Below are 13,918 nucleotides of genomic sequence, written 5' to 3'. Positions count from 1 at the left end.
AGAGACTTCTGATCTTCTCCAATTCAGAAGACATGGTAGTTCAGCTAGTTAAGGGTGCCAGTGCAGTTTTGGTTCTTTGCATTCAGTTCCCATCGTGGTATCTGAGCACCTGTTCTGTCCACATACCGATCAGCTGGGCAATGACATTAATGGAATTAAAATAAGTGACTTTAAAATTGTTCGCTAGCTCCTTGTAAGGTTGTTTGCGTCACACGTTTCATTGGAAGGAGATGATGTTACAGGTAAGTTGCATAACTGTCATAGTAGTGATGTGCAGAACCTTTCTGTGGGGCACAAGCATTGATTCACATGGAAAATGTTAAGGGGGCAGTTAGGAGAATCCAAGAGCTACCTGAGTTGTATTACCTGCTCCCTAAATCGGTAAGTAGGATATAGGGATACTAATGTTAATGCCATTTATTTCAGTATTTTGGATGTTTTCTATATTTTCATGTCTGGGCACCAGCCCCCCTCTGGATGCAAGGCTCCAGCCACCCTGCTGCCAGTGCCTCCCTCCCTGCTGAGAGAGAAGCAATTAACATGTTTAACTGAAAACAAAATTAGTTTCACAGGCATTAACTGCGATTGACAGCCCTAGTTAAAAATATAGCGGGGGATGTTGCTTGGATGAGGGTGGGCCTTGACTGGATCAGAGCCGTATACATCAGAGATGCATACTGAGAGCAATTAGATATGATAGACGAGAGTCCTAATTGCTTTCTGGGGTTTCTCTGTCCGAATGGTAAAGATAATAGATACCTAGTGTCCAAGGACATTTCTCTTGCCATGCCTTTAAAATAGGGGTTGCTGATTTTGACTTGCTGAAGCCCAAACCCCACCACCCAGGTCCAAAGCTGAAGCCAAGGACTTCAGCCCTGGGCTACAGAGCTCAGGTTACCGGCTACCTGGAGCTGAAGCCCTTGAATTTTGACTCTGGTCCCACAGGCTTGGGCTTCCTGGGGTCATGTAGTAATTGTCAGAAGGGACTTGCAGTGCAGCTCCCCACCCCCGCTTTAAGGGGAAGAGCTGCTTCTGAGTGACTAGACTTTAGCAGACAGATCTCTAAGGGCGTGTCTGCACAGCACACTAAACTCGAAATAAGATACGCGATTGGTGCCACACAACTTGTGTGTCTTAGTTCAATTGTATTTCGAAATAGCTTATTTTGAAGTTTGGCACATCTACACAGCGCCCAATTTCGAAATAACATGCTATTGCAAGACCTCCCTTAATCGTGGAACAACAATTACAGGGATGCCATAATAGCGCACCTGCTATTTTGGAAAATATTCCAAAATAACGGGTGTGTTGAAAAGATGCAGGGTAGCTATTTCAGATAGCCCCGCTATCTAGACATAAGTGAATTGCATACCACATACTGTCTTTTACTGAACAGCATTGGCCTTCCATGGCTTTCCCCTACAGTTCCTGGAACATCTTGTTGCAAACGGATGCATTTTGGAAGGTGACATTATACAAGTCCATAGAGCCTGAAACTTGTAATTCTTCACTACCTATTATCCCCTGTACTCGGGAATAATGGGGTAGGTAATGCACTCAGCAGCAGTTGAGAAATGCTTGTAATTAGGCAGTGCTAAACACCCATTCTCACAACCCTGTATGAGCCAGGATGTGACCTCTCTGAGTAATTGGATTTTTGCAGAATGATGCAAACCTCAAGCTGTCTACACAAGTAGTGCAATTTGCTACTTGTCTTCTTTTTTGGTAGGATTGCTGATTTGTTCGAACACCAGCTGCTTTTCCTGGACTCTAGTTTCTCAAAGTGACTGACTGAAATTCCACAGAATGACTTCAGCCTCCAGGAAAGGGGAAATTGTTATGTAAGATCAACGAAAGCCTACAGATTTTTCACCGAGTACATAGAGCAAGTCAAAGGAAATAAGCTCTCGCCAAACTCTAATGCATGTGAAAGCTTGGCCTTCTGTAAAAGCTGTCTTTGAGGCAATTCAGTCCCTACTGGTGGAAGGTTTTTCCTCCTTACTTTTGTACTGTATTATCTGACATCAGCTTGCAAGTTTGACCGTATTTCTTCTCTGCCCAGCATGTGGAGAAAGTGGAATATCTGAAGTGGTTGGTTTGCGTGCCATTCCTTCTCACCGGCCCAGCATTCCCTATAGTAATTCCCTTCTTTCATTTGAAAAAGTGTTCTGGTCTGTGTACAGAAGACAAGAAAGCACAATCCCATGTCTTGATTACATGTGGAGAAATCCTGTTCTGAGTGTTCCTGGAAACTACCATTCGCGGGCTTTCTGAGCCCTGACAAACTCTTGACACTTGAATCTCATTTATTAATGAGTCGCAGTTGTTCTTTGCTCATTTCAGAGCCAGGTTGTCTCCAATTTTTTTTCTTGACTGTATCTTGCATCCGTCGCTGTAAATTAGCATCAGAAATGAACTGTGAAGCCGAGAATCTAGAATCTTTGTGAAGAAAACAGAAATGCTGTCTCTTCAAACAATTGTCCTGTTTTTGTCCAGACACAAAGTGATTAAACCCCACTCACAGAGAAAGCTTGATTGGTAAAACAATTTCAAGGGCTAGTTTTAAAGCTTTTTGTATTACAGGTTAAACCGCTAGTCCAGCATTCTCAGGACTTGACTAGTGCCAAACCAGAGAAATTTCCCAATCCATAGGAGGTCGATATTGTCTAGAGGCATTACCAACACTTCCATTGCTTACTGAGACCTGAGAAGATATTTAGGGGTAAATGAGTTAAACAACAGCACAGGACACTGAGAGCCAGGACTGGTAGCTGTAGACAAACTTTATGGCACTGTGGGAAACGTGGCCACGCCCATACGTGGACATGCATCTAGCTAAAATCATGCTGTACCATGGATGTTGCCAGGCAACCTTTCCCTTTGTCTTTTATGTGCTTTGTTAGAAAGGGGGGTGTCTCAAGATCTGAAGTGGTATAAATTGACACATGCAGAGTGTAGTGCTAGGTCCCTGCAGCCCTGAAACTGAACAAAGGCATTACAATCAGGATTTCCATGCTGTGCCCCAACCTCATCCCTGAGCAGCCGCTGGCCACCTGTGCTCCAGTATCCTTAATGTGCTGAGATCCTGCAGCTACTCTTGCTGATGCCTTGGTCCCTAAAACAGCCTAGTAGAGATGTTCGGTAATATGTCCCTGGCTAATGCTGATGTTGTATTCCTGAGTAGCAGCAGGGGCAGCCAATGAGATTGTGGCAGGGTGGTGTCTGTGTTAAAAGGATGTGGTAAGCTAGTCTGTTTCTCCGGAGCTGCAAATGCCACAAAATAAAGCTCATTCACCATCTGCAAAGGAGAATGAATTTGAGAGCGAGGGAGGCGTGGGAATAGCATTGTGTGGGGAAAACAGAAGCAGCTCGAGGATAAATACAAGGTAATGAATTAGTACAGGATTTCTAAAAGGGGGATTCTGCCTCCTTTTGGTTTAATAATGTTTGGGTTTTGTAATTTCTTAAAGAACTTACATCCCCTTTAATCTCTTTCTATACAAACCTAGGGATGGTCTGAAGTAATCTTATCAGTCCTTGATTTTTGATTGGTGCAGTTTTCTGATTTAGTGTCTAAAGCTCTTTGGGTGTGTTTATGCTTTCCTGCCCCCAAATCAAGCCTTTTGCGCAACAGTCAGGCGAGAATATTCAATCTGAAATTCTCAGAGAAAAGGAAACACAGCCTCTCCCAGCCTTTGATGACATTTGCTTGAGGTGAATAATTTTGTGTCCAGTGTAGATTAACTGTTTCTTATCCAGTCATTTGTGAAAGTGGTGTCAGGCTGTAAGGCACCACCACAATTGCTGTAGCGGATTTAGCTACACAAGGGAATTTAATTCACAACAAAAGACGAGGCATGGAGCGCTGTTCATCACCAACAAATGACTGAGTTCCCCTTCTTTCGTGCCGATTTCTCCCCTGGGCTCATTCTGCGATCACTAGTGGCCTCTGAAACGGCTGAGTTGCTGATGGCATTGTATGGGGCCCCTGTTCATTGTCTGGCATTGAGTGCAAATCAGATTCTCACCATTTATAAATAGTGTGTAATGTGCGTGCACGCGCGCACACCTTGCAGATCAGAGTCAACTTATTGCCCTAGTCAAAATCTACTTGCTCTTTGCATCATCAGATAAAACATGTCCACCTCTGCCAATAGTGTTTGTGGGCTAGGCAGTGTCAACACACGGTTTTATTTGCTGGCTATGGTACAGCCCGTGGTAATTAGCCAATGGGCCTTGTGCCCTGGAGGCCCAGCTAATTGGCAGGGTCCTTGGAAGAATAAACACCCCTCTGCCTACAGGGGAGCAGCTTTGGGGCACAGGGACTGGCCCTGACATACTGCCAGAGAGCAGGCTCAGGATATGGGGGGGGGGGGGGCTGGCATTGCTCTGCCTGGTGCTCCTGTGGGGGAGCAGGGGAAGCTGCCATGCCTCCATCTTGCACAGCAAAAGATGCACAGAGTGGGACAGGGCAAGCCCTGTGCCCCTACCTTGCTCTCTGATAAGAGTGCTGGGGGAGGACTGCAGGTGGAAGGAATGGGGGAGGGGGCCCCCCAGCTCTGCCCCAGGGCCTCACAAACCCCTAATCCACCTTGGTATAGCCTGTGACGTGCTCGTTTTCTGGACAAGGGACCGTTCCACAGTTTGAAGACAGACCAATGGGGGCTGGAGAACAAACGCAGGGATTTCATATCGAGGTTCCCAAGATTCCTAGGCTGCAAGACGGAAGTGGGGCTCTGAAGAGGGACTTCGATGGGAACTGGGCATGGACCTGTTGGACAAATTCAAGGAGGTTGGTTGCCCCATCCCTAGGGGCCTTGAGGAAGGAAGGAAGAGATGCCCAAACCTTCAAAAGGATTTAGGAGCCTAACGAAGCTGTAGGGTTAAAATACCCACTAAAATTCCTAAAGGAAAAAGTACAGTTGCTCCCTAGCAATGTTCCTTGTAAGCTGAGCGCTTGGGCAGCTGCCCAGGACACAGTCAAATGCTGCCCAGTTGATTAGCAGAGCACCCACTGCTGGTAGCACGTGTTTCTACTGGTGGTGCACATCAGCACATAACACAAATTATTCTGCACATGGATGGAAACAATTGGAAGGAGTGTGTGTGTAATGTGGAGGGTGAGAGAGATGCTGAGGAGGAGGAAGCAGCAGGACTTGGATAGGACCAAGATGTGTAAGGAAAGGGAGGCCTACGGGGGATGGTGGGGAAGATACCTGTAACAGATGAGATTTAGGGGAGGTGGACTGAGGGAAAATCGGGAGTTTGGCTTTGTGCTGTTTCCATCAGGAGATGGCTGAGAGTGGCTGGGAGAAGAAAAGTTCCTATCCTGAAGAATGTACAATCAGAAAAGCACCTTCTGTGGTGGCCAGACAGGTAACAGAGAAGTGGGGACTGTAAATACAAAACAAAGAGACGAGGGTTTCACTACCATAGGTCAGTGCTTTCTTGCCAGACAGGATGCTATCGAACTGCCTTTTCTTTAAGCATCTAACGATCTGTTCTGTTATGTGCTCTCCCGTTCGGATGGGATCTTCTTACCAGCCTGATACTACGTTGTTTGAATGTCACCGAGAGGGAAAGAGGATCTGACTTCTTGCTTCTCAGCTAATGGCGGCTGCTGTGTTTTTAATCTGGCTGCAGCAAAGGCCTTTAGGCAGGGCTGTTCCTAGTGAGATGTGGGGCCTGGGGCAACCCCTTGCCCTCGCCATTGCCCCAGGCACAGAGCCCAGGGGAACTACCCTGCCTCAGCCCTGTCCTGCAAAGGGCCCAGAAGATTACAGAGCCTAGCCCAGGGTGGCAACAGGGCTCACCCTCCCTCCACCCCCACTCACCAACCCGTGGGGAGCCAGAGCAGCCCAGCAGCCTGCTCCACCCCACCCCCGTTCTATGGGGCTGTGGCACTCTACTTCCCAAGTCGAGGAGAGGTGAAGCACGCCTGGCTGGGACAGGGCGGCATAGCGGAGCAGGCTACCGTGCTGCTCCAGATCCTGCTGCCGCGGTCAGTGTGTGTAGGGGGGAGACCCCTACTGCTGCTTCTTGCCAGGCCCTGTAATCCCTGGGGGCCCTCCCATTCATAGGGCGATTGAGGCAGCCACCGCAAGGGGCCCCCCCAAAGCAGGGCCTGGAGCAGCTGCCCCAATTCATCCTATGGGACAGCTCTGGCTTTAGGCCTTACAATATGGCAACCCTGTCCTTACAGAACAGAGTCCATCTCCCTCTCCCCTGGCGGGGGTGACCTCCGTGGGCCAGCGGAGCTTTTGATCCAGGGGGTTGAGTGTGTTTAGTTACCGACCAGCCAGGGGAGGGGCAAGCTGTCTGGCTTTGTCCTTATCGCTAATGGGAGCAGAGGGGGCTCAGGCCACTCCTACGAGCAGAGCTGTTGAGTGCGTCACTCTGGCAGAGGCTCTTCAAAGCAGACCTACCTGGCTGGGAGTTCCCCCAGGAGGTCGCTGTCTCAGGCAGGTGGAAAGGAACCACAGAGCGAGGAGGGGTTCGGAGAGCTATTTGTGTGGCAGGGGAGCTCTGTTGTAATACAGCTGTTCCCAGCAGCCTCCCAGCTCTGTGCACACGGTCAGCTCTGGGTGGGGGGTGGGGAGACGGACTCCGACTCACCCCATCGCTGCAGGAAGCTTCTGTGTGAACTCTCAGAAGATAAAAGGAAGCGATTGTCACCAAAAGCTTTTGCTTCACCGCAGTCAGAAAAGGGATGCTTGCGTTAAGTCAAATTCCACCCTGGGGGAACCGCCACGGACTTCTACAGAGCTGCAGGAGGCATGGGTTGGGCCCATCGTATCTATCGTATCCATGTCCTTTGAGAGCTGAAGTCTGTGGCAGTGGCTGCATGATGTGACCTTTTCTTTAAGTGCCTTGAACTATGATCTCACTTTCTTCAGATGGTTTTGTATTGCAGGAGCACCTGGCCCTCTCAGGCATGCTCCGGGGCTCTATGGCAGAGCGCTCCGGGGATACACAATTGGTATCCACAGCCACAGAAGTGATCTGCAGGTAGAAAGCGGATCACGGCAAATTTGCAAGGTTCTAGACTCCCAGTTTGTGTCTGCATCTGTGTCCACATCTGTGTCCGTACCTGCACAAATAAGCTGGGGCTAGAAAGCGGATCGCTGCGGATTTGCAGGGCTCTGCCCATTGTGCTAGCCACTGGACAAGCAACAGTCCCTGTCCCAAAGGGCTTCCAATCAAAGTATAAGACGAGACATTGGGCAGAGACAGGCAGATGGGGAACCAAGGAAACAATGGGGGTAAAACCCCACTTTACACCATTTACTGTGTGAGAGGCAGCAATGCAGCATTGCCCTCATGCTGGAGGGATGGCGGGGGGGTGTTTTCCCTGCTGCTGGAGTGCTCCGGGGGGATAGCCAAGTGCTGCTGTGTAAGGAGTCTCTACACTCAGGCTCCATCTAGACTGGCATGATTTTCTGCAAATGCTTTTAACAGAAATGTTTTCTGTTAAAAGCATTTGCGGAAAAGTGCGTCTAGATTGGCACGGACGCTTTTCCGCAAAAAAGCCCCGATCACCATTTTCGCCATCGGGGCTTTTTTGCGCAAAACAAATCTGAGCTGTCTCCACTGGCCCTTTTGCACAAAAGGACTTTTGCCCGAACAGGAGCAGCATAGTATTTCTGCAAGAAGCCCTGATTTCAGACAGTAGAATGTCAGTGCTCTTGCAGAAATTCAAGCGGCCAGTGTAGACACAGCCCCAGTGTCTGTTCCCTGCACCATGGAACCACCGTGGTTCTGCTAGGAGCATCCCCAGCCTCTGCAGGATTTGCCAGTGTGTTCCCCGCAAACTAACAAACACTGCCCTAAAAGCTGAGAGCCGCAGGCCTGATCAAATCCTAGTGAAGTCCAAGGCAAAGTTCTCCCAGGCTCTGGATGAAGCTGAGATGCTTGGATTAGCCCTGGGTGGGGGGGTGGCATATTTAGCTTCCCCAGCACCAGGATTGTGCCCTGTGATGTAACTGCACAGTAGTCAGCTCAGTGGAGAACCAGGCTTCTCATTCCTTCCCCCGGCTCTGATGACAGCCCAGCATGGTTCTGTCAGGGCAAGCTGCCAGTTCAATCTGTTTTGCGGGTGGTGATTCTCGGCATCGCTTAGCCAGTGCAGGAGCAGTGGTCATCTGGGCATAGACACGCTGCAAAATCTTCCATCGAGCAACATGAAATACCAGACCACCCCAGAAAGGACCATTAGACTGATGTGACCCATGGGCATGATTAGCTCCAGCTGCTTGGTGGAGGGTAAACGCTGGTAACAAAGAGAGGAGGGGAAAGCAATGAGAAGCACGTTCTGGGCTTGCAGGTGGCTGTCGTGAGGTCGCTGTGCTGGAAAAACACAACGGCTGCGTCTACACTGGGCCACTTATTCCGGAAAATCAGCCGCTTTTCCGGAATAAGCTGCGAGCTGTCTACACTGGCCCTTGAATTTCCGGAAAAGCAACGATGCTCTACTGTACAAAATCAGCCGCTATTCTGGAAAAGCTACGCTGCTCCCGCTCGGGCATAAGTCCTTATTCCGGAACACTGTTCCGGAAAAGGGCCAGTGTAGACAGCCCAGTAGTCTTTTCCGGAAAAGTGCGTCTACATTGGCCACAGATGCTTTTCTGGAAAAAGGGCTTTTCCGGAAAAGCAGCCTGCCAGTGTAGACGCTCCTTTTCCGGAAAAACTGAAAATGGAATAGTATTCCATTTTAAGCAGTTCCGGAAATTCATGCCAGTGTAGACACAGCCAACAGGTTTGCCCCCAACGCTGAATACAAAGGGACTGTATTTATAGAAACACGAGTAGGAGAGGAGGGATAAAATGGGGCTGTCGTGTTAGCAGAATGCTAGGTTAAGACAGAAAATCAGTCCTACCACTGACCAAGAGACGGGTCAGTCTCCCAGGACAGCCGGGGGTCAATGTCTGAAGAGGGATCAGTTCACGTGAATTAGTTCTAGGTAGGAGCAAGCTAGTTGGCCAGATCATAAAATGCCTTCCCCGCTGGCGAACGATGGTGTCACTTGCCCCATAACCAGCTCTTACAGGTTTTCTCTGCCCACCCCTAGTGGCTAAAGGAGGTCTCAGAATCGGGGGAAAGACCAGCATGCGGCACGGAGACTCTGAGAAGACCGAGGGGGAAGAGAGAAGATGGAGCTCTGGGAGTTACAATGTAGGGGCTGTTGCCAGCTTCCTCTCCACCGTCATAACCTTCCCCATCTACAAGACTATCTTCCGCCAGCAGATCCACGCCTTCTCCATCCAGGAGGCCATACAGCAGTTGCGCCGCGAGGGCCTCCACCGCTTCTACCGGGGCCTTTTCCCACCACTCTTGTCCAAGACGCTCCAGGGAACCCTCTTGTTTGGCACCCATGACAGCTTCCTCCGTCTCCTCACCAGGAACCCTTCCGAGCCTTGCACGCTGGGGGAGCGGTGGGCAGCGGGGTTCCTGTCTGGCTCGGTGGAGGCCTTAGTCCTGAACCCCTTTGAGCGGGTCCAGAACGTCCTCCAGGACGGCCGGAAAGATGCCAGGTTCCCAAACATCCGCAGCATCCTGCAGGAATTCAACTCGTACGGTCCGAAGGAAAGGCTGGTCGTGGGCTACTACCGTGGCCTCAGCCCCGTGCTGCTGCGGAACAGCCTGGGCAGCGCGCTCTACTTCTCCTTTAAGGATCCCCTCCGGGACAGCCTGGCTGCCAGGGGCTTGCCTAGCTGGCTGCCCGCCCTGGTGTCCGGCAGTGTTAACGGGACGGTGACTTGCCTGCTGTTGTACCCGCTGAGCGTCCTCGTGGCCAACATACAGTCGCAGGTTGGGGGGAGGGATCTTCTCAGCCTGCGGGAGTCTGCGTGGTCCGTCTGGGAGTCGCACGGGAGGAAGCTGACTCTTCTCTACCGGGGTGGCTCCCTCCTGGTCCTCCGGTCCTGTCTGACATGGGGTCTCACCACCGCCATCCATGACTTCCTGAGAGAGAACGCTGCGCACAGGTCCCAGGTGGTGTGAGGGGAGAGGCCAGAGAGCCACTGGCCCTGGCACGTCTAGCCCCATGTCTTAGGGCCATGAGGACTTGGCGTGGGGGGGGGGGGGGAGTGTTTACAAGGAGGCTCTGAAGCTCAGTCAATAAAACTTTAGCACACAAGCTAAACCTCCAGCCTCCAGGTCAAAGGTCGTTTCCTCAGGCCATACTTTCAAAACCAAGGGGCAACTTTGGTTAAGTCATTTCCCTCCCCCGCCCCATCAGAACGTTGCTTGGTTGGTTTTTAAACCTGGACTTTTCTGTGGCCAAATGGAGAGAGCCCAACCTCGCCTGCTGTAGGCTGATCTGACCGCATGGTTATGGGGCGAGGGTGCTCTACGCGGCTAAGCACAGGAAGGGGAGTCAGGGAGCAGGATTCTGTTCCTAGCTATGCTACTGTGGCCTCGTAATGACATTTACTATCATCTGAAGAAGTGGGCTGTGCCCACGAAAGCTCATGATCCCATCTGCATGTTTTGTTCATCTTTAAAGTGCTACCAGACTAATTGGTTTTTAAATATACCCTGAACAAACTAACTCAGCTACCCCCTGAAGCATCCACTATCGTGTGCCTCCTCTTTAAAAATGGAGATAGTCTTATTTCCCTGTTCAAAGTGCTTTAAGAGCACGGGTGGAAAGTGTTACAGAACGGCCGTGCGTTCACCATCGCCGAAACAGGCACTGTCCTTCTAAGATTTCCAGTACTGCACATTTGTCTCCTTAAGCACCCAGCTGCGCTAAGCCCTAGAAGCTGTTTTATTGTGGATTTGCACTGGTGCCTCTGGTTAGCTCAAATGCTGAGGCTCTGGGGAAGCGGGGCAGGTGGGCTGAGGTGGAGAACTAGGCCATGCAGATTAAGTATTCATAAAAGGAAGAAGCTCACAGAGCTACTTGAAGGAGGCTGACTTCTACTGGGGGCAAAGCAGAGATTCGGGATTGGATTCGGGATTCACAGGCTAATCTTTCTGGAAGTGGTAGACTCCTGACTGAATTCCTGGCTCCACTGTAGTCAATGGGAATTTGAGGGCCAGGATTTCAGGCCAAGTATGTTTTCATTCTCAGCTCAGGTAGTTACAGAGACAGCTGGGGGGAAGGTTATGGTCACAGCCGCGTTCTGCAAGCTTTCATGATACTTCCAGAGTTCAGAGCTGGGCTTGGCACAGAACCATTCCTGCTGTAAGTGAACGATAATCTGCCTCTAACTGCCCGGGTGTGCCCATGATGCTGCTAGATCTGTCTCAGTCTTTGGCAGTACTGACGCGACGGCATTGATGACTCCCTTGCTACAGTAGGCGTGGGGGCCCTGCAGCAGTTCCCCCTCTTCTCTGAGAGTTTCCAGGCAGAGGCCACTGAATGTGCTAGCTTCCATCCTGACCTCGCTCCTGTTCAACTTGTGGGCATGTTGGCTGGGAGATGGCGTGAGGCCGTGCCTTGCTGTGGCACTAGAATGTGGATCTGCCCAAGAGAGCACGAGGGCAGAGTATGCACTGAAGAGGTGAGAACTGATGCAGGAGAATTCCTTGAGGCCGGAGCTGTAATGCAAAGTCAAATGAATTATTTTGTTAGCTGGATTCAACCCAAGACCCTTTAGGCCAGATTCAGCTCAGATGCAAGCAGCTGCAACTCCACTGAAGTCAGGGGCAAATGTATGTAAGGGGCCTAGCTCCAGAAAGCAGGGTGACCCAAGTCCTCAAAAGTACTTAAGTGCTAGTGAGTTAGGCACCTATGTCCATGAGAGTCTGCGCCAGCGACTCAGTTGTCAGATACTTTTACTGAGCTATTGCATCAACAACAGGATGGGTGAGACACGATTCAGTGTTTGACTCAGCCTGTGAACTCTGTCTCTGCCTGTCTGATTTCCTGTTAGGTTCCTGAGTAGCCACAAGACGACACTGTACCTTGTGCTTTGTGGGTTTAGAGGATGTTTCACTCTTCACCTGAAATGACATAACACTGCATCTGTATTAGTGCACTTGGTTCTTTTAAGTAAGACTCCTAACAAAATTCTTGAACTCTCCTTCCTGGAGCATTGTGGGTTAGCGGTTCCATTACAAGTGACTGAGTAAATTGAAGACACAGAGGCTAGGTCTACACTATGGAGTTTTTGTGCAAAAACTCACTGTGTCCACACCTCAAGCGCGTTTTTGCGCAAGTAAAACGACAGAACAGAGGGGTTTTTCCGGCGTAGGTATTCCTCTTTCTATGAGGAATAACTCCTTTTTGTGCAAGAGCTCTTGTGCAAAAAGGCATGTGTGGATGGGAAAGAGGGTTTTTTTGTGCAAAAAGAGGCAATTGAAAAAAGCACAGGTGCCCTGGTGGCGATTCTGTAAATAGCAATCAGTGTTTCATTTTGAGAGAGCGTCCTTGCAGTCTGGATGCTCTCTTGTGCAAAAGCGCATCACATTTTTTATGTGCTTTTGCAGCGTGGACGCGCTCTTGTGCAAGAAGTTTTTGCGGAAGATCTCTTCCGCAAAAAGCTTCTTGTGCAGGAAGCCTGCAGTGTAGACATAGAGGCTACGTCTACACTGGCTCCTTTTTCAAAAGGGGCATGCTAATTTTAAACTTCGGAATAGGGAAATCCACGGGGGATTTAAATATCCCCCGCGGGATTTAAATAAAGATGTCCGCCGCTTTTTTCCGGCTTGGGGAAAAGCCGGAAAAAAGCGTCTAGACTGGCCCGATCCTCCGGAATAAAGCCCTATTCCGGAGGATCTCTTATTCCTACTTCAAAGTCTAGACACTTTTTTCCGGCTTTTCCCCAAGCCGGAAAAAAGCGGCGGACATCTTTATTTAAATCCCGCGGGGGATATTTAAATCCCCCGCGGATTTCCCTATTCCGAAGTTTAAAATTAGCATGCCCCTTTCGAAAAAGGGGCCAGTGTAGACGTAGCCAGAGAGAAGAATAGAGTTGTGACTTGTCTCCAGATAAGGGCTAGTACACCCGCCCAGCCCCCAGTGGGGGAGTGCTGACTTACAGCTGTGGTTGCTTCTTGTTTGGGATTAAAAGCTTTTTAACCTAATGAACTGGTGTGTTTAGTCCTCCAGCCAATGCTTAGTGGGCGGGGTGTGACTCCTGTGCTGTATTTATGGGGCTTACTTGGCATAATCATGTTGGGGAGATTCTAAACATTCATTACAAAAATAAAGTAAGTTACTCGTCCTCCTGACTACAGCGAACCTTCCGACTGTGAGCTGAGTGTACGTGGGGGCAGGTTAATTGCATGAGTCTATAGACAGCCTAAAACCAAGCCTCAGGGGGAGGATGTATTGGCCCTCTCATCCTTACTGGGAAGTCAGCTCCTAACCCAATGCCATGCCAGTATCAATGGTAACTGTTCCATTGTAGGTTGTTTAGGGGCTAGCATGGGTAGAAGGGGTGGGAGCAGCTTGTGGGACATATAGGAAGTGGCCACTACTGCAAGGAAGGAAATACAGCAGGCAGAAAAGGCAACTGACAGACAGAAGAGGGAAAGAGAAACAAAGGGCAGAAGTAATGGTGACCTCCAAGGGCACAGATGCTCTCACTAAGTGATCCTGAATGTAGCAAGGAACTGGATGAATAGTACTGGACAATTTAATGTCTACAAGACAAGCCCTCCCCTCCTCTTGATCTCTATGCAAATCTCCCACTGACAGCAGAGGACTCTCCCCCCCGCCCCTTGCCCTGCAGATTAAGGACAATATGATGTCCTGAATTTATACCCTGGACCCATTTAAATGTGAATCAGTAGGTGGAGCTCTCCTCCGGGTGAATCTGACAACCTGTCTTGTATCTATACAGGTCCCCGAAGGCTCCTTCTTATATAGCCCATGTGCTCAGGACTCCTTTTCACAGAATTTTGCTATACTATCCACCTGGAAATCCTGCACCCCTTGGTCTCTTCAGTTTAAATCACAGAGGTGCA

General features: G+C 49.8%; 1 protein-coding gene across 1 annotated transcript; it reads left to right on the top strand.

Moving 5' to 3' along the window:
• Positions 1–12,507, top strand: SLC25A53 (solute carrier family 25 member 53). Its single transcript, XM_006137451.5, has 2 exons — positions 1–3,386; positions 9,069–12,507. Exon 2 carries the CDS (start codon positions 9,107–9,109, stop codon positions 9,998–10,000), a length of 894 nt encoding a protein of 297 aa, XP_006137513.3. The 5' UTR covers positions 1–3,386; positions 9,069–9,106; the 3' UTR covers positions 10,001–12,507.
• Positions 12,508–13,918: the final 1,411 nt, after the last annotated feature.

Source organism: Pelodiscus sinensis, chromosome 13 (assembly GCF_052426305.1).
Source record: "Pelodiscus sinensis isolate ZL-2025 chromosome 13, ASM5242630v1, whole genome shotgun sequence".
NCBI classification, from domain to species: Eukaryota; Metazoa; Chordata; order Testudines; family Trionychidae; genus Pelodiscus; species Pelodiscus sinensis.
The sequence above is the reverse complement of the archived record's forward strand: the minus strand, read 5'-3'. Positions and strand labels throughout refer to the sequence as shown.